General features: G+C 40.7%; 1 protein-coding gene across 2 annotated transcripts; it reads left to right on the top strand.

The window, feature by feature from the left end:
• Nucleotides 1-424: 424 nt before the first annotated feature.
• ERICH5 (glutamate rich 5) lies at nt 425-21,276 on the top strand. Of its 2 annotated transcripts, XM_069465466.1 has the most exons (3): nt 425-696; nt 18,389-19,294; nt 20,772-21,276. In XM_069465466.1, the coding sequence occupies exons 1-3, from the start codon at nt 639-641 to the stop codon at nt 20,882-20,884; spliced, it is 1,077 nt and encodes a 358-aa protein (XP_069321567.1). In that variant the 5' UTR covers nt 425-638; the 3' UTR covers nt 20,885-21,276. The 2 variants fall into 2 exon arrangements, with proteins under 2 accessions (XP_069321567.1, XP_069321568.1); XM_069465467.1 differs by lacking the exon at nt 18,389-19,294.
• The last annotated feature ends 1,384 nt before the right edge of the window (nt 21,277-22,660 follow it).

The following is a 22,660-nucleotide window of genomic DNA, read 5'->3' as shown; positions in this document are numbered from 1 at the left end:
ATGAAAGACAAAGCAAGATTGGGGAAACTACTTCAGGTTAAAGCAAACTAAAGAGAGGCAGGACAACTAAATAAATGTAATGCATAGTCCTGGACTGGAAAATTGACAAAAGTTGAATATGGAAGGTGGATTAAGTAGTATTGTATCAATGTTAAACTTCCGTGTAGTAATTGTTCTATAGTTATGTAAGAGAAGACTGTCATCACACATCCAGTCTACCAATCAATAGCCACTGGCCCAGCCGCCTCCTCCCCTCCGAACTATTTACTGATGGATGATTCAGATGACACCTCCTGGCACTTCCACTTCACCCTCGCCCCTGACATCACCCTTTTCCCTGCTTCAGGGACTTATCCTCTCTGCCTTTACCACACCCTCCGTCTTCTCCCCACCTGGGTCCTCGGTTCCACTGGCTGGGGCTCTCTTCCGCTCTGCCCTCCCTGGCTCCTTCCAGCTCCCGCTCCCCTGCCCCTCCAGGTGTGCAACCCGCTACCTCGCTCTCCGCTGTGCGCTTGCGCCGTGCCCAGAGATAGCCCGGCTGCAGAGTTGGAAAAACTTCAGCGGCTCCCGGTGCGGTTCGCGCGGGCTCGGTGGCCTCCGCCCACGCTGCGCTGGGACAGGTGGCTGCGCTCCCCGCGATGGGCTGCTCCAGCAGCACCCTCAACAAGGCCGGCGACAGCAGCAGGTTCCGCAGCGGTGAGCAGGGGAGCGGGCGCCACCCTCGCCCGAGCCGGGAGTCGGGTGGGCTCCCTCCCGGGAGGTCCAAAAGGCGCGCCCTGTGCCCACCGCGCCCGGTAGGGGGCGGGCTTCTCCCCAGCGGGTGGGCGGAACCCGGGCAAAGGGCGATTTCCCCCGAAATCCGGAGCGGCGCTGCTGTGACCGAGGGTGCGGCGGTCCCGGAGCGTTGCACTGCGCTTGCTTCCCGTACTTGCGCGGCCAGCAGCCAGGCGCTGCGTTTACCCTGTGCGCGATGTGACCGCGGGGAATCGGTGTCACATCCCTAGCGCGCTTAGCCGCGACACTGGAAATGTCCGATCAAGACCTTCTCCCCTTTGCCCTCCCATCAGTGTTTCCGCATAGAAGATGGCAAAGGATGCAGAGAATGCAGACGGGCGTTCACTCCATCAAATAAATAGGTTCCTGCACTTTTGAAGAAATCACATACACTTTCCCCTATCTTTGGCTTAGCTATTTCTTGAGAAATATGTGATAAAAAGTATTCATCACTGACTCTTACAAAGAAATTCAGCAAGGATATTTTGAGCATCTACTATGTAATAACACGGTGCTTGGCTAGATGCTGGACCCTGCTTATGGAGGTTGAGAGTGAACCAGACAGACAATAAGCATGAGAAACAAATGGTTAAGATAGTATCAGAAAGTGGTAAGTACTGTATTGTAAAAAGTATAAAAGCACATACATGAACTAGAGAATAACTGGGTTTTACAGTTGAATTCTTAGATTTTCAACAAAGCTCTGCAGGGTAAGCAAATTCCTTCAAGCTGGTTTACAGTCTTCTGGAAGGCTAATGCTGAGGGGAATTTTATGCTCTAGTTAGTTCCTCTTCGCAGGTCTTCTCTTAGCACCTTGTGCTATCGCAATAACACAAATGTCTTCCTCTCTGATTTTGTGGTAGAGAGCACAGGATTGTCATGAATGCTGTTTCAAAGCTCAGCTAGTGTGTCTTAGTGAGAAATGTGTTGCTGCTATTTTCGTGGAGTATGGTAATTTATTTCTAGCTTCAGTGGATAACAGAAAGCAATAAAAAGTTAGGGAATAAGCAAAAAATTAAAACCGTATATAAAAGTGATTCCAACCCCCTTTTCAACTGACAAGAATGTGAAGAGATAGGAAAACGATTCCTCACCCACGGTGCTTGCTAACCTTTCTCCTAAAGAGGCAAGAGCCTCCATCACCCCAGCATGCTCTGAAGAGGCCAGAGCAAGTAACAAATCAAGTGGATTTTTGCATTCTGTTCCATGATAAGTCCTTGTTGGTTTCAATATGAAAAACTGGGGGAAGATGGATGCTTCAGAAAGATACATTTGATTATTCTGGCTTCTCCTACCACCTTCTATGCCTCAGATATCCTAGGAGTAGCGTCCTGATTTAAAAAGCAGAAGACTAAACCATCATTACAGACTTTTAAACTTATTAAAACATGTATTTCAGGGAATGTAGTTTTTGAGGAGGGACAAACGTATCCAATAGCTGGAGTTGGGTTTTTAATAGTCTCAGAAAATAATGAATAACCTTGTCTTAAAAAATATTTTATTACCAATATTAATAACCAGCCATGAGTTACAGTACTCTTTCATTTTTTATTCTTGCTTTCATTGCTGTTCTAAGTGTTCATGGATGTTGTCCTGAAAGAAATGTTAAAACACCTGACAACTGATTTTAATGTATAGAAAATTAATGCACTGCATAAATTGCTCAACACACATATTGAATCAATCAACAGGTGTATTTTGCTTCTGATCCTCAGTGAGACAATACTCTCTTGTAATTGGACACTATTATATGTTCATCAGCATTTCAACTTCATCATCTCAGAGGCCTGATAAATAATTCAGTCCTGTTTCTGCAGCTTTAAACTTCTTTAAATCCTATGTACCTCCCCAAACCTACCTGGTGTATGTGCTTTTACATAAAAACAATCCAGGTTTATTGAATGTCCTGTACATGCATTTATTCACTCTTCTCCCAGTGCCTAACAATGCTTTGCACATAAGCAGAGTATACAGATAGTTGTGTAGAAACTTCCAGTGCCTTCCCAAAGAGATAACCTTCATATCATAATTCTTGTAAATTTGCAATAGCAACCTTGGCACTCCAGGAGTTAAAGCTAAAATACATGAACTATTCTGTAAACTGGATTTGTGATGACAAATCTGCCTTACTGAATGTGCTGTAAGAAATTTTCTGGTTTAAGAACTGTTACACGTGATGCAGTATTGGCCTACAAGCAAAAGAATCATAAAATAATGGGTTCAGCTTGATTCTGTCTTGGGTCTCTTACAGCTAAAATCTTGTGACACCAAAATATGAAGGTACTTATTTTCTAGATTCAAATTTAAATCAGCAGCTACTATTAGGTAGTCATTAGGTTGCACAGGAATAATCTATTCTACTGATTACATGGGGAGACATTTGCCCTGACCAATCACACACTCTGAGTCCCATGGAGCTTCTGCCCATCACCTCCAAAGACAACTGGCCAGGTGTGTGTGTTGGAGAGAACAGCGGTAGAGACAGGGATCTGGTTGTAAATAATTATCCAGTGCTACTCAAAGTGTAGAATAGTGCCTGATACGTGGTAGTCACACATAGAGTTTTACTAAGTGCCCTGAAACATGTGAGGAAAGAAACTTTTCTTTCCGAAAGGACAATAAGACAGATTGAGTTTGGAATTTCTTGTGTTTGTGGAAGCAATTTTTAAATATTACAGCAATTCTGTTCTTTTCAGTGCCCTGAGGATTTGATGGAATCTGAACACAAAAGTTTTGTTGACTTCATGGATTGTAATGTACCCACAGGTCTTTAGGCCTTTGCATCTAAACCCTCCTCCCAGGCTCCTAGCCCCCTGCTAACATATAATCACTGCTTCGTTCTTTCATAATGTAAATGCTATCTGTTTCTGGCAGACTTCTCCTTCCTTATGTGGTATAGCTTAAGCACCAATGTGGACAAAGTAAATAGATGGTGATTATTGACAAATTCATTGCTAGGTTAATGTGTACATTTCCACTGACAGCTATAATCATTTGTTTGTTCTAACCTGAACTTTTTCACTGGCTGCTTGGAGTCCACGCTGCCTAGGCAATCAGATGAGGCTCGACTTTCACACGGTTATGTGAATTGTTCTCTGTACTGTGTTCGTACCTTTAGTCTTCAACCGATATTTTCACACAGTGACATTTCAGGCCTAATTAGACAAATATTTTCCCTTTTAATTAAAGAACAAACATCATTAACATTAAACTTAATTTTTATAGGCTTTTCTTACATACAGAAATGATATAAATGGGATTTTTTTTCTTTTAAATGCCAGAAGTCTCCAGACTGATTGTTGTGTGATTTTGTGTCCTCCCTAGAGCCTGGCACACAGAGAGTGTTCACTATCTTTGGTTGTTGCATACAGCTAATTAAAATGAAATATTGGAACTGCATACATGGTTCCAAATGTGAAAATATTTGGAAAAGGCTAGCAGTGAAAAGCATACCTCAGACCCTATCTCCACCATCTGCTTAGTTCCAATGCATATTAGTTTTGGGTATTTTTTGTATATTCTTCCAAAGTTTCTTTAGGCATTGCACATATTATTTTTCTCTCATTTTTTTTTTTTTTTTTTTTTTTTTTTTTGAGACACAGTCTCACTCTGTTGTCCAGGCTAGAGTGCTGTGGCATCAGCCTAGCTCACAGCAACCTCAAACTCCTGGGCTCAAGCAATCCTCCTGCCTCAGCCTCCCGAGTAGCTGGGACTACAGCCATGCCCGGCTAATTTTTTCTATGTAGTTTTAGTTGTCCAGCTAATTTCTTTCTATCTTTTTTAGTAGAGACGGGGTCTTGCTCTTGCTGAGGCTGGTCTCAAACTCCTGAGCTCAAACTATCCGCCCGCTTTGGCCTCCCAGAGTGCTAGGATTACAGGCGTGAGCCACTGTGCCTGGCCCCTCTCGAATTTTTATTTATAAAATGTGATATACTAGGCAGGCGGGCTGCAGCGTGCTATGATCTCACATGTGAATAGCTATTGTACTTCAGCCTGGGCAACGTACATAGACTCAGTCTTAAAAAAAATATGGTGTACTATACTCACAAGGTATTCTTCATCTGGCTCTTTTCACCTAACAATATGGAGACTTTTTTCATGTTGATATATAGAAAACTTCTTTCTCCTTTTTTATACCTGCATGATAATCTGTTACGTGATTTATTTAACCAGTCCCCTACTGAGGGACATTTGATTTGTTTCCAGTCTTTTCCTGTTGCAGACAAGGCTGCAGTGAATTCCTTTGTGTATACATCATTTTGGATGTGTACAGGTGTATTTGCTGGACAGTTTCCCAGAAGTGGCATTACTAGGTCAAAGGGTATATGCATTTATACTTTTGACAGATAACTGCCTCAATGCCTTCCATAAGAGTTGTAGCAGTTTACACTGTCATGAACAATAAAATCAATCTTTTTCTAAATTGAAGGCTTTCAGACATTTGTGCAGCCACATCAAAACATTGGCATGGAGCAGAAGTCAGGAGGCAAGTTCGGGAGCATCCTCTTGATTCCAGGTGCTTTAGTTCATGATCTCATTTAGTCTCTACAACAGCTTTATAAAGCAAACATTAGGAGCACCAAATACAGCTAGGCTTTGGCAGAGTCCCAGAGCTAGTAAGTGATGGAGCTGGGGCTGAAGCCCAATATATGTGACTCTAAAGACCGTGCTTTTTTCACAACGTCCAGTTCCTTCTGGGGTCTAGTCCTAGTTCTGCTAGGAACTTGTAGTGTGGCCTCACACATAGGAAAATGCAATCAATAACTGTTCAGTGGGTAGATGGGTAAGTGGATGGATTGACAGAAATGGGGATTCAGGGAGATAGATTATTACTTAGAAAAGCAGAGGAGGAATCAGGACTCAAGGAATAGCGGAAACCGAAAGGTAACATTGGCTGAGACAGGCTTGGGAAGAGAGGGTTGGGCTGTGAAGAGGGTCTCCTAGTCATGCAGGAAAAGGTAAACACAGTATGACAAAGCTTGATTGTGTACTGGTAAATCATGCTTCTGTAGGATTGCCACACATCCTGCTCAAGGGTACAGTTTCAGTTCTATTCTATGTTAATGTTTTACAGCAAGTTTGAAAAAAAAACCCTAAATATTTGTAGGGGTTACTGAAAGTCTCACCAAAACTGATAAAAATCTTCAAACTTGGCCAGGCTTCAAATGCTGGTGTGTGTAAGTGTCAGTAGTACTAGGTAATGATTTTTTTTTTTTTTTTAAGTAAAATGCGAGAATGTAGCTCTCCAAGCCAGTGCTAATGTTTTGAAAGTACCTTAATGATCTCAGAAGCTTCTTGATCCATCTCAGGACCCTTGCTGTTGTTCACATTCCTAGGACTGCTCCTGGGAATTGCCTCCAGGTTCTAGAGTTCATTCTTTTGTATGTATTTAAGAGTGTCTGAACTTCACCCTTTAAGGATGAAGATTGAAGAAGAAAAAAAAAAAACCCACATTGACAGCTAAAACCCCCTGGAAATTGTGAAGGTGGGTGGACTAAGCCAGGCAGTGCTGGTGTGCATTACTTAGTACCACCCGTGTTGTATCAGAGTTTCCCAGCCTGCGAGGATGGGTCACAGCACGCCAGTGTTTCTCCCAGCCTTCAGGGCAGCCCAAACCTTCTGGGAGCAGCTTCCTCCATTTGTTCTAGGGTGCTGCACAAATATCATATTCTTTGTGTGCCATGACATTAAAAACATCAGGAAGCGCTGGGCTGCTAACTGCTCTGTCATTTTTACTAGTAGTTTTTCTTACTGTGAGATAGCATCTGCCTTCAGCCACCCCAGCAAGGACCTCTGATGAAATGTCCTCCCCAAACCATTCTCTTTGCTTATTTCTTTCCCTCACTGTCATTGCTAATGATAATGAACCTTTTCTTTCGTTCTGTAGGTGATTTATTTTTCCTATTCTTGCCCTTTCCCATTTTCCCAAGACTCTGATATAAACCACATAGTTTCTTTTGGCTGATTTCCTTTTCTTTTGCTTGCCTTGTAGACTAGATGTTATGAGAGGCTCTGGTTACTTGTATATCTCACATTAATATGTGTGTGTGTGTGTGTGTGTGTGTGTGTGAATTGCAACATAGTGAAAGACAGTATAGAGTGCTGATTAAGAATGTGGGTCTGGAGTTAGACTGTCTGGATTCAAATCCTGGTTCAGGATCATTTATTAGTTGTGTGACTTTGAGCCTCCATGACCTCATCTGTAAAATAGGATTCACAATAGTACTTCATAGAGTTGACCTGAGAAATAAATGAGTTAGTATATACAACACACGTAGGAACTAGCCTAAATATTGCTTAGAACAGGGGTTGGCAAAATGGCCTGCTGATCAAATCCAACCCACTATCTATTTTGTAAATAAAGTTTTATTGGAACATAGACTTGTCCATTCATTACATATTGTCTGTAGCTGCTTTCTCACTGAGACAACAGATTTGAGTATTTGCAGTAGAGACCCATGCCTGGCAAAGCTGAAAATATTTACTGTCTGTCCCTTTACAGAAAAAATTTTGCTGGCCCCTGGCTTAGAGTATGTTGCCTAGCAAGTTCTCAATAAAAATTATCTGTCATTAATATCAATATTAGTGAATCTCAGTTAAACAAATTAGAAATTACTGCTTTGTTACAAATGGCTTTTCTAATTCTTTTTTTTTTAAGATCAAAAGTTCTAGACTGGGCTCAGTGGCTCTCACCTGTAATCCTAGCACTTTGGGAGGCCGAGGCGGGAGGACTGCTTGAGGCCAGGAGTTGGGGACCAGTTTGGGCAATACCAAGACCCCATCTCTACCAAAAATAAAAAATTAGACAGGTGTGGTTGTGTGTGCCTGAAGTCCCAGCTATTCGGGAGGGTGAGGCAAGAGGATTGCTTGAGCCCAAGAGTTTGAGGTTACAGTGAGCTATGGTGACACCACTGCACTCTAGCCCGGAAAACAGAGTGAGATCATGTCTCCAAAAAAAAGGTCAAGTTCTAGATCTTTGAGTGTGTTGATTTCCTCACTTTTTTTTTTTTAAAGAAAAATGTGACTTACACATATTAAGTCAATAATAGCATAAGCAGTACAGGAATATTAAAAAATCATAAAGGTGGTATGTGAATAACTGAAGTTTATAGAATGGTTTTTCTAATGCTACCAGATCTTACTTTGATAGGTTACTTGCTCTTGTACTTTTTCTGCTATCATTTTTTTAAAAATAAATTTTATTTTAGGATAGTTTTAGATTTACAGAAAAATTATGAAGATAGTACAGAAAGTTCTTATGTATTCCACACTCACTGTCTTCTCTTACTAACATCTTACTTTGTAGGCTAAGTTGTCACAATTAATGAACCAAAACTGATACATTCTTCTTGAAGTCCATACTGTATTTGGATTTCCTTGGTTTTTCCCTAATGTCCTGTTTCTGTTCCAGGATCCCATCCAGGATCTCATGTTACATTTAGTCATCATATCTCCTTAGGCTCCTTTCGGTTGTGACAGTTTTTCAGATTTTCCCTGCTTTTAAAGACCTTGCCAGTTTTGAGGAGTACTGGTCAGGTATTTTGTAGAATGTTCCTCAGTTGGAATTTATCTGGTATTTTTCTCATGATCAGACTGGGGTTTGGGGGTTTGGGGAGGAAGAGCACAGAGATAAAGTGCCCTTCTCATCACATTGCACCAGGGGTTGACGTGACTCATCACTGCCTGCTACGTTTCTCTACTACTCCTCTTGGAGACTCTGAAACTTGAAGAAGGGTGAGTGTAGATTTTTCTTTTATATCCTAAGCTAATTGAAATCTTCCAGTTTAAGTAGTTCCATGATTCTTGGTCAAATACTTCTTCCTAGATTAAAGCTTTTTCTTATGCTTTGCTTTATGAAGAAACGCATTCAGTTCAGTTTTCAAATGCCTGTGCCAGAAGACCCAACGCTGGCCTCCAACGTGCATAGGATTATGAGAGGAAGACTTTTGCTTTGTTACAAATGGCTTTTCATTCTGGAGAAGAAAAGCCCCTATTTTGCCTAATATGATCTATCCTGTTTCTCAACCATGGAACCAAAGTCATCAGAATTGCCTGTGGGTCCCTAACCTGAGAGAGTGGTAGCAGCTGAAAGACCTGGATCATTCTCCCACGGAGTATGCCTACTGCTCTTTCTAGTACTAGTGGCTCTCAGGGTGCCTAGACCACCCCGACTCAAGGCCCGAGTGTCTGACATGAATATGACTGCTCTGTTGCAGAATTTAAGTCTTCCATCCCAGCACAAAGCTGCTAACTTCTAACTCCCTTCTCAAGCACAGACACCTGCTCTCAGCCACAGGCCTTTGTACTCTGCACCCTGACCGAGTCAGACACAGGCACAGTGACCAAACTGGGAGGACAGCCACCTCGCGTTAGGCGTCCACCCCTCTTAGAGTACAAGGTAGAGAAAGTATTGACTTTGCTTTCAGATGAGAAATTAGAAGGCCTCTTTTTTTTTCTGACTTAGAAACCTAGCCAATTCTGTGAAATGAAGGAAGCTTGAGAAAAATGTCCCTATCCAGTGTGGAGCGCACTTGGACCCATTCAGGACCTTGATTCATTGCTGAATCAATATACTTCTGTCATCTCTTGTGCTGGCCGTGGTGTGTTAGTGTGAGGATGGAGACCACACCAGATGTGTGAAGATAGGCAGCAACACCTGTGGAGAACGAAGGGCACCTGTGCCCACCAGGTGAACTTCGGGTTCATCATCCACTGTAGTCTCTCCTAACTAGCTTCTGTATGCCTTTCCCTGGTGACCTCATCGATGACCTAATCATCTGGGGATCTTGTTAAAATATAGATTCCGGTTCAGCGGATCTGGGGTGGGGCCTGAGATTCAGCATTAAAAGAATAAACAACTCCCAGATCATGCTGATGGTGTGACTTCTGGGATCACATTTTGCCTTCAAAGGCACCTAAATCTTCAAAGTGGAATCAAACTTTCTTGGGCTTAAATCTGAGCTCTGCCACTTACTAGCTGAGTGCCCTTCCTAGATAAAGATGCCATAATTTCCTCAACTGTATAATAGAGATAACAGTGGCCCTACCTTACGTAGTTTTGGGGAAGATTTAATGAAATACTCCATATAAAGCTCTAGGCGCAGTGCCGCAATAAATGTGAACCACTGTTGTTCTTCCTAGAGGAGCAGGGTGGGCAAGGCCTGTGAGGGCACATACATACAGAGACATAGTGTTCATTCCTCTCCACTTTCCTTGTCCAGTGAGATGGCTTTGATTTTACAGACAAATATTGGATTCCCTTGTATTGATAATGATCATCCACCAATGAAACTGTCTTTTTCAGTGGTGAATACTGTTGATAATTTCAAAAGTGATGTTTTGTGCTATAGCATTTTTGCAATAAGGGTTTATCTCATAAGAGTCTAAAAGAAATTAAAGAAAATGAAATTGGAAAAGTATATCTGAAGGGGGCAGCTGTTTTCCATGGCTAGATGACTGACTCTGTAGCTCTTAAACGTCAGCCTCTCCCCTAGGCAGGCACCCACATCTCCATGTGAGCCCGTGGTGAGCTGATCAGGTGTTCCAGGAGTGTCTTCCCAATTGCATGTGCTTTTTTCTCTATAGTTTAATTTTAGCATGAAGTTTGCCTTCAAATTTCATCATGTTTGCTTTGTGATGATCAAAAAGAATTTTAGATATGTACATTCAGGTGCTTCTATTAAAAAGAAAAGTGATGTGTCTGATTCTTATTTAACCGCTATAGGATTTTTCTGGCTGATGATTTTATACTTCAGTATCTAGAATATTGCTTCAGTGCACCTGTCTGCAGAGCGAGTGCCCCATTGGCATCCACCGGCTGATGGAATGCACACTGGGGATGTACACAGTGTTTGTACACACTTTGAGGTGGGAAAAGAGCAAAAACATCTAGAATAATACCACTGGTATCTCCACAAATGTTTATTGAATGGATGGATGAATGATAGAATGGAATTGAGGAGAAAGCAAAGTAAGAAAATGAGAATGAAGATGAGTGGATTTTCTCCTTGGAGCTGATTCATGCTACATCCCTGGTTCCCTGAGCTCAAAAGCTACAAGAACCTAGAAATGGTGGCAGCAAGGAAAATACCAGAGCCCCCCCTTCCTCACGAATTCTCTAGAAAATCCAGCAGACAAGGCCAGTGAGGTCTTTAGGATGTCTAATATGGCATTGCCATAGGAAATATTGGCCGCAAGTTTTTCTCTTTGTTGGGTAGAAACTTTTCATTTTTGATTAGGGTAATGAACTGAGTTGAAAAGCTTCCACCATAATGTGAGTTTCAGGTATGTTAGCTCTAGTTCTAATCCCTTCTGCAATGTTGCCTAGTATTTGGTTTCTTTGTGTGCCTATCACAACGGTGCTTACAACAAGAGTTCTGTTAGTTCAGCTGTCACAACAAATTTGTGCATGGATCAGTTTACAACAGAATCAAGAGAGATAATGAGCACCAAAGGATTAGGCACAGAGCAGTGTATGATTTGATGAAATGTAGGGTTCAGAAAACAGACACATCTTTAAAAAACTTTGGATGCGGAAACAATGCCTCTGTCCTCAATACTTATTACATAATAATATAGATTAGGCAGAGAATATCTCCTGTTTGTGGACAATATATCTTACTGCTTTTCAAGGTAGAGTTCTAGAACAAAGGATGTATAGTACCTTCTTCTACCTTGAGGAGGTATGTTGGGGATTCATAAAATCATGTGGACAGAGCGTGTGGAAGTGCTTGGGTAAGAGGTAATGCATAGCTACCAAGTGGTACTTAACGAAGGGAATAGCTATTATTTGAATTTCCTTGAAGGCAGTAAACTCTAAGACAGAAGAAACCAAATCTTCCTTATTACCTGCTATGACTCCTATTGTCTGCCAGAGCCAGCCTGTAGTTTGCACTTGATAAATACATGATGAATAAAAGAAATCAAAGCCAACAAACAGAACAAAACATTTATTTATATAAAAACTACCAGTGGCCTTTATTAACACCAGTCAGGTCTGGTCAAATCATTGCTAATGTTATCAGTGCAATTCCATTATCTATCAATAATCATGTTTTAAAACTTACCATGGTAACACTACAATTTTATAGGTCAACATTTGATACCTTCATAGTGTTTAGGGGACTGTTTATCAAACCCTTTAATGTTGCAGTTTAGCTTTTCTTTTTCTTTTCTTTCCTTTTTTTTTTTTTGAGACAGAGTCTTGCTCTGTTCCCCGGGCTAGAGTGCCATGGCATCAGCCTAGCTCACAGCAACCGCAAACTCCTGAGCTCAAGCAATCCTCCTGCCTCAGCCTCCCGAGTAGCTGGGACTGTAGGCATGCACCACCATGCCCGGCTAATTTTTTCTATATATTTTTAGTTGTCCAGATAATTTCTTTCTATTTTTAGTAGAGACAGGGTCTCGCTGTTGCTCAGGCTGGTCTCGAACTCCTGACCTCAAGTGATCCTCCTGCCTCGGCCTCCCAGAGTGCAGTTTAGCTTTTCTGTTGCTCATTTAGCTATACTTTGTCGACAGGTCACTTCAAGTCCTCAAGGGACCTTTGTACAATTAGAAAAAGAAAGCTCTCCATCACCAACACACTCACCCTTGCAAGCACACTCAGGCTGGGGTTCTGCTTTCCCTCACTCCTTCAGCAGGGGGCACCCCTGTGCAGTAGGAATACCGTATAGTGTGTGCTGCATCCCTGTTTACTGACCACCTCCTCATGTCAGACACCACGATGGGAAAATTACACACATTATCACCTCAGTCAATTCTCCCAACAAGCCTGAAAGACAAACGATATCTCCATTTTACAGATACGGAAACTGAGAGGTCCAGAGAGGTTAGGAACTTGTCTAGATTGCACAGTTAAGTAAATGGTGGAGTCAGGATTAATACCCAGCATCTGGAATGTCCTGCTTCAGCTAAAGGGAAGGGAGGGAGATCAAACAAATAAAAAAAAGTTGTACTTCCCTTAGCAGCTCAAGGGTAAAAACAATCTGAGGGATATGAAATCTGGAGCCAGAAAGGAAGTTGTAGTGGTAATTGTAGACTTTATTGTTGTGTTCTCTGAAAGATGGTTTGAAACAATCATTGGTTTTGAAACCTTTTCACTTATTTCCTCTAATCTTTTTTCTTTCTGAATAGGCTCACAGAAAGGTACCAGTGTTAGAATGAAAGGAATGACCTTACTTTTCTGTTTGTCCATCATAATTTCATCCTTGCTTGGGCCATGAAGGGTGATATAATGATAGTGGTGCTAAGGTTGATTGGCACTTAGGGGGTGCTAGATGCTGTGTATTATCTCATGTTCTCCTCAAAGCAGCTCCCTGGTTAGGTACTAACACTATTCCCACTTTACAGGTGGTAAGACTGAGGCACAAAGAGGCTTAATAAAGCTAGTAAGTGCAGGAACCAGGGTTAAAATCCATTACATTATAGGTGTTATTTTCAAGGTCAGAAGATCTCTGTCCTCTCCTTCAGAGCAGATTGTCTCTTCTATCACATGGGAGAAAGAACTTCTGAACCTTGGGAGCTATTAACTGCAAAATCCAGTCATTTCAAAATTTGTTAGATTGCAATTAATCATTATAAATTATGAAATGTATGTGGCACTACACTTCTAGCATTTTATCTGTTTTTTTTGTGTGTGTGTGTGATCATTTTAAAGGTATTTTATCTTCTTTGGGATACCCCAGAAAAATATTAAAGACAGGGACATCCTTTTGTAATGTTTCCCAGCTTGATTGACTATTTTCAGGTTGTGTTTTATAAAATGATATACTGGGGACACCTTTCTCCTTCCAGTGTAGCAATAAGATTGGGAAACATACATGAGAGTGAAAATGGACCCTGTGATCATGGGCATAAATGTTCTAGTTATGGCAAAAATTAATAGATCACTTGGACACTTACGACATCATCTGTGGAGAAATAAATTTTCGCAAAGCTTTTTGTTTGGGGAAAAAAGTTGACTTAGACCCATAGCATATTATATTTTTAAAAACATCAAATTCCGTGGCTACGTTTTGGGTGTGTTTACACATTTTTCTCCCCCACAACTTTCTGTTCCAGAAGAATGATGCCTTTCTGTACCCATGACTGGCACAGGTGGATGAAAATGGTTCATGTCATTTAACTGACGATACTAATCACTGTGATAACAATTTTACCAGGAAATATAATTTGTCAGACATCTGTGATAAGTACATTAACACATTTCCTGGTTAACTCCCTAAGGCAGTTATCACCAGAACATCCTTCGTGTGGTATGTAAATTGGTTGTCCTGTCATGATGAATTCCTTCATAGACCTCAGACATCACCTTTATTAAGTTGTCTTACCTGCTATTAATTTGAAGCCTTCATTTGTGATCATGCAGGGGTGGAGGGTGAAGGACAGCCCTCTTCCCAGTTCTGTTGTATGAACCCCTGAAGCCTGTGCCCTGTGTCTCTTAAGATTGCTTCCGAGCTCTGCTTCTCTGCCCCTGGCTGTGATCCAGGAAGATTCACACCCATTCTCCGAAACGGGGTTGGGGTACAGGTGTTGTAACACACACACACAGACACACAGACACACACATTTCTCCTCATTTCCCCCTCCTCACAGGAGCCTCTATGCAAAAACTACCCCTTTCTCAAGATACAAAACAAATGTATTAATAAGATAGATAGCTCACCTCCAGCCTGTCACAAATATTTCCAGCCAAGATCCATATGTCCAACTGCCTCCTGGACTTTGCCACCAGGATGCACAAACTATAACCATCTCCAACATGCCCCAACCCAAACAATTCATGTCTCTCTCTAGCCCAAATCTATTCATCTTATGTTTTCTACCTGTAGCATCCAAGCTATCAACCAGTGTTACCCTAGACCCTCCCTCTCCCTCTGCTCACCCCCTGAATCTGTTGTTCTGTCCAGCCACTTTTACTTCTCAGAAGTCACTGGTCCCATTGATTTCAGTGTGCCCACCTCTAATTCATTGTCCAGAGGGAGGTTTTAAAAATCTAAATCTGATGGAGTCACTCCCTGATAACAGTCCTTTTTTTTCATTTTCTTTTATTTATTTTTACATGCAAAAAATCAGCAGTTTTTAGAGGTATAATTGACATACAATAAACTGCACATATTTGTACTGCACATGTTTTTAGTCAGTTTTGGCATATGTGTGCCCCCGTGGAAACATCAGCACAATGAAGGTAGTGAAACATCTCGATTACCCCCAAAGATTTCTTATGCCCCTTTGAAATCCCCTCTCCTGTCCCACTCTGATTCCAGTCCCCAGACAACCACTCTTCTACTTCTTGTCACTTAGATAAGTTGACATTTTCTAGAGTTTATATAAATGGAATCATACGGTATGTGATCTTTTGTCCTCTTTCACTCAGCATAATTATTTTGAAAATCATCGATGTTGTTGCATTTATCAATTGTTCATTTCTTTTTTATTTGCTGAGTAGTATTCTATGGTATGGATGTACCACATTTGCTTACTCATTCACCTATTGATAGAAATTTGGGTTGTTTCCGGGTTTGGGCTATTGCAAATAAAGCTGCTATGAACATGTGTGTTCAAGTGTTTGTATGGACATATGCTTTCTTTTCTTTAGGGAAAATACCTAGGAGTGAAATGGCTGAGCTATATGATGCATGTATATTTATGTAACTTTTTAAGAAAGCCCTGGCGGGGCACAGTGACTCACACCTGTAATCCTAGCACTTTGGGAGGCCGAAGTGGGAGGATCATTTGAGGCCAGAAATTCATGACCAGCCTGGGCAATGGTGAACCCCATCTCTACAAAAAATTAAAAAAATAATTAGCTGGGTGTAGTCGTGTACACCTGTAGTCCCAGCTACTTGGGAGGCTGAGGCAGGAGGATTGCTTGAGCCCAGGAGTTTGAGGTTGCAGTGAGCTATGATAATGCCACTGCACTCTAGCTGGGGTGACAGAGTGAGACCCTGTCTCAAAAAAATAAAAAAATTAAAAAAAAAAAAAAAAAAGAAAGAAAAAGCCGTGCTCACAATTCTTGCTCTTTATGCCTTCAGGATAACTTCTAAACTCTTTAGCACCACCTACATGGCTCTCTACTATCTGGCTCCTGACCAGCCTCCAGCCACTGGCTCCAGGCTCCCCTGTGCATTCTCCTCTGGAACTCACAGAAATGATCCTATACCACTCAACTCACGTGTGACCTCTTGCATTTGTCACAGAACTTACCGTATGGCACTGTTTTTGTTAGTATACTGCTTCTGATGGCTTTCCATGACTCTGCGATACCAGAGAGCAAAGCCTGCGGTTTTCATCTTTGTATGTAAACTGCTTTTATATACATTCTATGTATTCATCTGGAAATTTTTACTTTTTTCATTATAAATAATCATTAAAGCATTTTTTAACATATTGATGATGGTGGCAGATTTAAAACGTGGATCTCATTTTCTGCCTTCCTGAAATGCACTAAAATGACAGTAAAGAGATTTCTAAAAACAATTGAAACCCACAAGGATGGGAAGAACATCAGAAAAGACAATACTAGAACAAGCTGGGAATTCAGAAGGCACAGAGACGTGTGATAACTCACGTAGCATACCAAGGAAAGTTCAAGTGGATGTTAGCAGGAGAGAAAACTGAGAACAACCCAGATACCACAGGATCCTTTTTTTTAAACTTTTTTTTTAAACAGTTGTGGCTCTGAGGCCACAGGATCCTTAAAAAGCTCAGGGGTTGGTGGCACCAGGTATCTCAATAAGTCTCTCATTTTCTTCATAAAAATGAAATTGACAGGTATTTGTTGTGAATAAATGTATTAAAAGAGAATCAGCAGTGAGTTGAATGCATGAGAACATACAAACTAAGGAAAGGAAAAACCATGACAGTTATTAACTTGGAGAAAAAGAAAAAATTGTTTACACAAAGTAATGGCTTAGTACATGGCTCCGTTCCTCATAGCAGATGTGGTCATTATATGTACATATAACTGAATATTGATAGGATCCAAACTGCATTACCATTTTAAATACTTAACATACAATTGCTGAATTGAAAGGAAACGTGAATGTGGAATGGGAGAGAGCGGTAGGTGGTGAAGGTGGCTAGAAAAGGAGCTAAGTCTTTATCTTCTGTCAGTCAATTGAAATACTCCAAACAGAAAAAGCCTGAAGTACAATTCACTTAGCAGTATAGAAAAAAATATCCCTCCAGAAGAGCTAAAATAATTGAAATATTTATCCCTAGAGAAGGGGAAATGGGAGAGGATACCCAAGTGTTATCTGTCTTTAACTTACGTTAGATAAGCAGTAACTCTTTACACTACATGCATACGTAACTGGGATAGATGGTAACTTAGGGGAAAAGGAAAAAAAAATAAAAACAATCTTTGGGAAGAAAAGATACAAGAGGGAAAATATCACCTACAGACCATTTTAAGATTTGGTTTATTTTCTTCTAGTCTTTTCCCACCTCTATTTGTAATTTGTTTTTCTTCTCTTTTTCCTTCCTTCCCTTCCTTTCTTTCAACATTGCTGCAATCATACTGTATATAAAATTGATTGCTAACTTACTGCACAGCAGACTTTGGGCTAATAAACATTTTATATGCATTATTTCATTTGATCAACCATGAGTGATTTTTTTTAACTTATTATATCATAATTATTTTCTTATTTTAGCATTTGCTCTTCATAATCATCTTTTTTCATGGTACAACCATATTCCATCCAGTGGAATATCTGTTCCCCAACTTGACTCTTAAATTGTTTTCCAGCTTTTGCTATTATAAAGAATACTGAGATAACATATTTTTCCCCCCAAAGCATTTTCCTAAGGTTTATGCTTTTAGAGTAAGTTTCCAGAAGTGGGATTACTGGGTCAAAGAGTATACATGTGTTGCCAAGATGCTTCTTTTAAACAGTCCAGAGCACTTTTGTATCCACTGTTTAATATGACAGGGTGTCTCATGCAACTCTGAGATAGGTGGGCGAGAGAGAGGTTCACTGCTGTTTTAGAGACAAGATCATTGGGAGCTAAGTTCCCAAGGTCACACAGTCAGAGGAAGAACCAGAAGTAACATGGATGTTTCCCAACTCTCTCTCGATTTCTTTTCTCACTGTGTCCCTAAAATGACATGGAACTCAGGTTAAACTGTCCCTACCACTTCCCTTCCCAGATTTCTTAGCCTTCACCTGCTAGGGCTTCTCCACCATGGAGCTTTTCTCTTTACTGGGGGCCGTTCTGTATTAGAAGGAAAGCAAGACCTCTCTAGCAGCCCAAGGAACACAAATCGTGAAACCTTCTACTAAGTCTAAAGAGGAGAAAGGGTGTGACAGGGAAAAGAACATGAGAAACAAAGTAGAATATGGGACAGGAACCATGAGAAGTTGCACAAGAAGCAGACAGGAGAAAAGGGTGGTTTTGGAGGACTCCAGAATTAAGACGAGATGTCTGAACTGCAGACAGTAAAGGGATTTGACTTGGAGAGTATTAGGGTCATGGTATGGCCTTTCTGTACTAGATGTACCTGGGACTATCTTGAACTGTTAAATCTACTTCTTGATATCAGCTTTCTTAAGATAAAACTAAACAATAATTTGTGTTTTCTCTTTTCTTTTTCAAATGTATGATTAAAAAGTATCTTCAAATGAACATTTTTCAATCACAGAAAAAAGTGAGTCCTGCTTTGCCCAACCAAAGCCATGTACGTTGGGAAGAGAATCTACTTTGTATGACAATGGACAAAGGGAAAGCCTTCCTCCATTAGAAAAACTCAAAGTTTCAGCAGAGTCTACAGCTAATGGTGTTAAATCCGTCTGTGAACAGCCCCTGGCAGAGGAGGTAGCCCCTGGAAAGGACGCTGCAGACCACTCAGAATCCACAGAGAAGACTCAGCCTATAGAGGGACCAGGTGGCAAAGGTGATACCCCAGGAACAGAAGAGAAGAAAGACGTGAAAGCAGTGACAGAAGCTCAGCCTTTAAAAGAAAATGCCGAGGCTGAACCTTTAGGAACACAAGCCGAGGGTCAGCCTTTGAGGACAGGAGGAGAGACGGACTCCCCTGGCGTGGTGGAAAGTGCTGAGAATCCACCAACTGCCAGAGAGATGATGCTTCTAGGAACAGCTGAGAACATCCTGCCTCTGGAAACAGCTACAGAGCTGCAACCTCAAGAAGCAATGGGAAAGGATGAGCAGGTCCAACTTCTAGAAACAATTCCCAAAGAGAATGAATCTCCAGAAATCTTCGAAGGAAGTCAGCCTGTGGAAATAGCTGAAGAACAGCAACTTCAGGCAACACTGGGAAAACAGGAGCAGTCCCAGCTTCTAGAAACAATTCCCAAAGAGAACGTAACACCAGAAGTCTTGGACAGGAGTCAGCTTGTGGAAACACCTGTAATGAATGATCCACTCTATGAAGGTCCAGGAAACATGGAGCAGATTCAACTTGAAAGAATAGTTGGAAGCTTGGAGCATCCATCAGGAGCTGCAGAGACAGGGGCCAGTGTGAAAATTAATACTAATGAAGAGGACCAACACATTGAAGGTAAAAGTTATGCTGTCAAACATTCAGGATGTTCAGATGTGCTCCACAGGAGACCAGCTCTGGGAGAGGGATGACTGACACAGTTGCTGAAGTCTCTTTCAGCTGTAAAAATCATTTGACCTAACCAAAAAGGCTTCCATACCTGAGAAACAGGCATTCCATCCATGCTCAGTTCAGCTCGCCGGTAAAACTTTTCTTTCTTTTTCTTTTTTTTTGAGACAGTCTTGCTCTGTTGCCCAGGCTAGAGTGCCATGGCATCAGCCTACCTCATAACAACCTCAAACTCCTGGGCTCAAGTGATCCTTCTGCCTCAGCCTCCCAAGTAGCTGGGACTACAGGCATGCACCACCATGCCTGGCTAATTTTTTTTCTATATATTTTTAGTTGTCCAGCTAATGTCTTTCTATTTTTAGTAGAGATGGGGGTCTTGCTCTTGCTCAGGCTGGTCTTGAACTCCCGAGCTCAAACAATCTGCCCGCCTTGGCCTCCCAGAGTGCTAGGATTACAGGCGTGAGCCACCGTGCCTGGCCCATCTTTGCCAATCTTGTCTTTAGAAAATGACTGTCAGTCTTCCCCTGTTCTTCCATAGTCTTTTGATCTTTAAGAGAAGACTAGAGAAAATGTATTTTGTCTTGGCATATGGGTTTTAAAATTTTAGATGTGTTCTATCAGTATAAAACAAATTGTACTGTTCTTTATTGGTGTTATAATAAAAAAAATAAACATTTTTTTCTGGGGCATGATTTCCATTTTGTTATATATATATATTTTTTGTTTTTTGAGACAGAGTCTCACTCTGTTGCCCGGGCTAGAGTGCCATGGAGTCAGCCTAGCTCACAGCAACCTCAAACTCCTGGGCTCAAGCAATCCTCCTGCCTCTGCCTCCTGAGTAAACTGGGACTACAGGCGTGTGCCACCATGCCCGGCTAATTTTTTTCTATATTTTTAGTTGTCCAGCTAATTTCTTTCTATTTTTGTAGAGATGGGGGTCTTGTTCTTGCTCAGGCTGGTCTTGAACTCCTGAGCTCAAACAATCCTCCCGCCTCAGCCTCCCAGAGTGCTAAGATTACAGGCGTGAGCCACCGTGCCTGGCCAACAATTGTTTTCTTTAAAAACCATAATGGTCAAACAAGGTTTGGGGCCATCTCTGGACCACCTTTTGATTTAGATACAAATGAAGCTTTCTATTGTAATATGTTCTGCTGCCATTTCGTGGGTAATTTTGCATCCTGATTTTATAGGGAAAATTTATTTTGTAAGAGTATGCCAAGACTCGGGCTGCTAAGTGACTTGACGTTAGCCACTCAGAGGCCCTGAGGGCATCACATCAAGGTGATGGCCTTTCTGGATACCGTCAGAGAAACTTACCGTTCAGACCTAAAGATCAAGAACTGCCCCCATCAGAAACAAACTGTGGGGTAATTTATTGTTAATGATAAATGAGTGTCTCTTAATATCTTCTTTGGTTATTTTCCAGGTGAGACAGGGGAAAAGATGGAAACAGAGTTGGAGAATGAGAAAGTAAGTGAAGGGGCTGAAACAAAAGAAGAAGAAACAGGAGAAGCCGTGGACCTTTCAGCAGCCACATAGATAGGCCTGGTGAGAGAAGGGTGAATGGACACGGTGTGTTATAACAGAGAAGACAAAAATGTAGTGAAGCTTGTGGTTATGGATCTTATCTTTCTACATCTACACGTTTTACACAAGGAGTGTGGTTTTAGGTAGACTGTTGGAACCAAGAGAATGTTGTTTTCATGTTCTTGATTACATTGTTCCATAAAACTGCTAAGCTGTAAACAATTTTCTTAGCTACTAAGAATAGTTATACTTTTAAAACTACAATAGCCAGAGCCAATAACAATTAGGGTATATGATCATTTAAGAGTGTGAGGGTGATTTTCTTCATTGTGGCAATGGGTCCATTCAATATAGAAAATGAGACACTGAAAAGAAAGTATAAACCATTAGATACAGATGGCTGGAGAAAGGATTTAGTAAATTTTAGAAAATTAATGATAATAAAGTCACAGAATTGTAATTACAAGGAAATAAGAATGAACAACAACAAAATAACAGGATGAACTCTACCTACTATTTCTGTCCTGTCACAGAATTTAGAGGTGATAGGGACCTTAGAGAGTATGTCATTTAATTACCTTCTCACCTTTAAGGCTGTCTATGACCACAGATCCTTATTTATCAGGGTATATTAAATATGTTAACAATTCAAACTCTGGCGCTGTTGCACAATTAGGCATTTTTCACAGTGAAAGGCTGTACCTTTTCCATGTGCCATTTTGATTCAGCTGTTGATTTTTACACTTAGGTGAGGTTTTTTTCAATTGGTGTTATCCTTTTGAATAACATTAAAGGTATTTCAAATTAATTGACGTTTAAATGTATTTCAGAGGCAATAAACAACAAGAATTAAAACCTAGATTTGTCACCTAGGTGGAGTCTTACTCCTGGGCCTTATTCTTGTTTAGATGGCTGTGATTTAATATTAGGCTTTAGAGGTAGAAAAGAGCTAAGAAACCAAGATTTTAAAAGCATTTATAATATTTCAGTGTTAAAATGAGGCACCATACAGTTTTTAGGAATTCTTCCAAAGTTGGCAAGGGATTTGGTAAATGATTGTATGTGAATAATAATAATAATAGCTAACTTGCCCAGCACTGAGTGCCTTTTGTTTGTGGATATCAGAATAGAATTCTGGAAACATTTGGTTTCTGTATCTTACTTGTAAATATGTGTTTCTAAGGTAACTGCTCAGATGAATTAACTAGGCTCTTTTACTTTAGCTTCTAGTTAAAGTGATAACTAAGATGACCTATAATTAATGGTAATATAGGATACAGGGAAGAATATATCATCTTTATTCTGATTTTAACAACAGTTTATGCTTCTGACTTCAAAGTGTGAAGATAGATAACAAGAGGAGTTCCTTGAGTAGATGACATCATCCTTTCTGCAAAGTAAAGATGCTGGATTATGACTTTATCGAGAGCAAGCACTATGTTTTATGTATCTTCGAATTCAGGCATTTAGCTCCTTTAACAGAATGTGATAGATACTTGATAAATATTTGTTGAATCATTAAATGAATAACAAATGCCAAGGGTTCCCATTTACATTTAACTCATTAACAAATAATACATTTAAAATATGAATTTGTGTAATACCACACCAGTCCTACCCGGGACATTGACGAAAATCCATTTTCAAGTCAAGACTGCTCAAGCTCAATGAAAAGCTGTATGTTTCGTGTATTTCCAAAAATAGCAATATTTTTAGGTCAGAAAATTCTATAAATCAGGAACTGATATAACTTATCTTTCAAGCTACATTTTTTTATCCATAGGTTTT

This window comes from Eulemur rufifrons, chromosome 3 (assembly GCF_041146395.1).
Source record: "Eulemur rufifrons isolate Redbay chromosome 3, OSU_ERuf_1, whole genome shotgun sequence".
Classification (NCBI taxonomy): Eukaryota; Metazoa; Chordata; class Mammalia; order Primates; family Lemuridae; genus Eulemur; species Eulemur rufifrons.
Note: the sequence above shows the minus strand (reverse complement) of the source record. Positions and strands in the feature narration are given on the sequence as shown.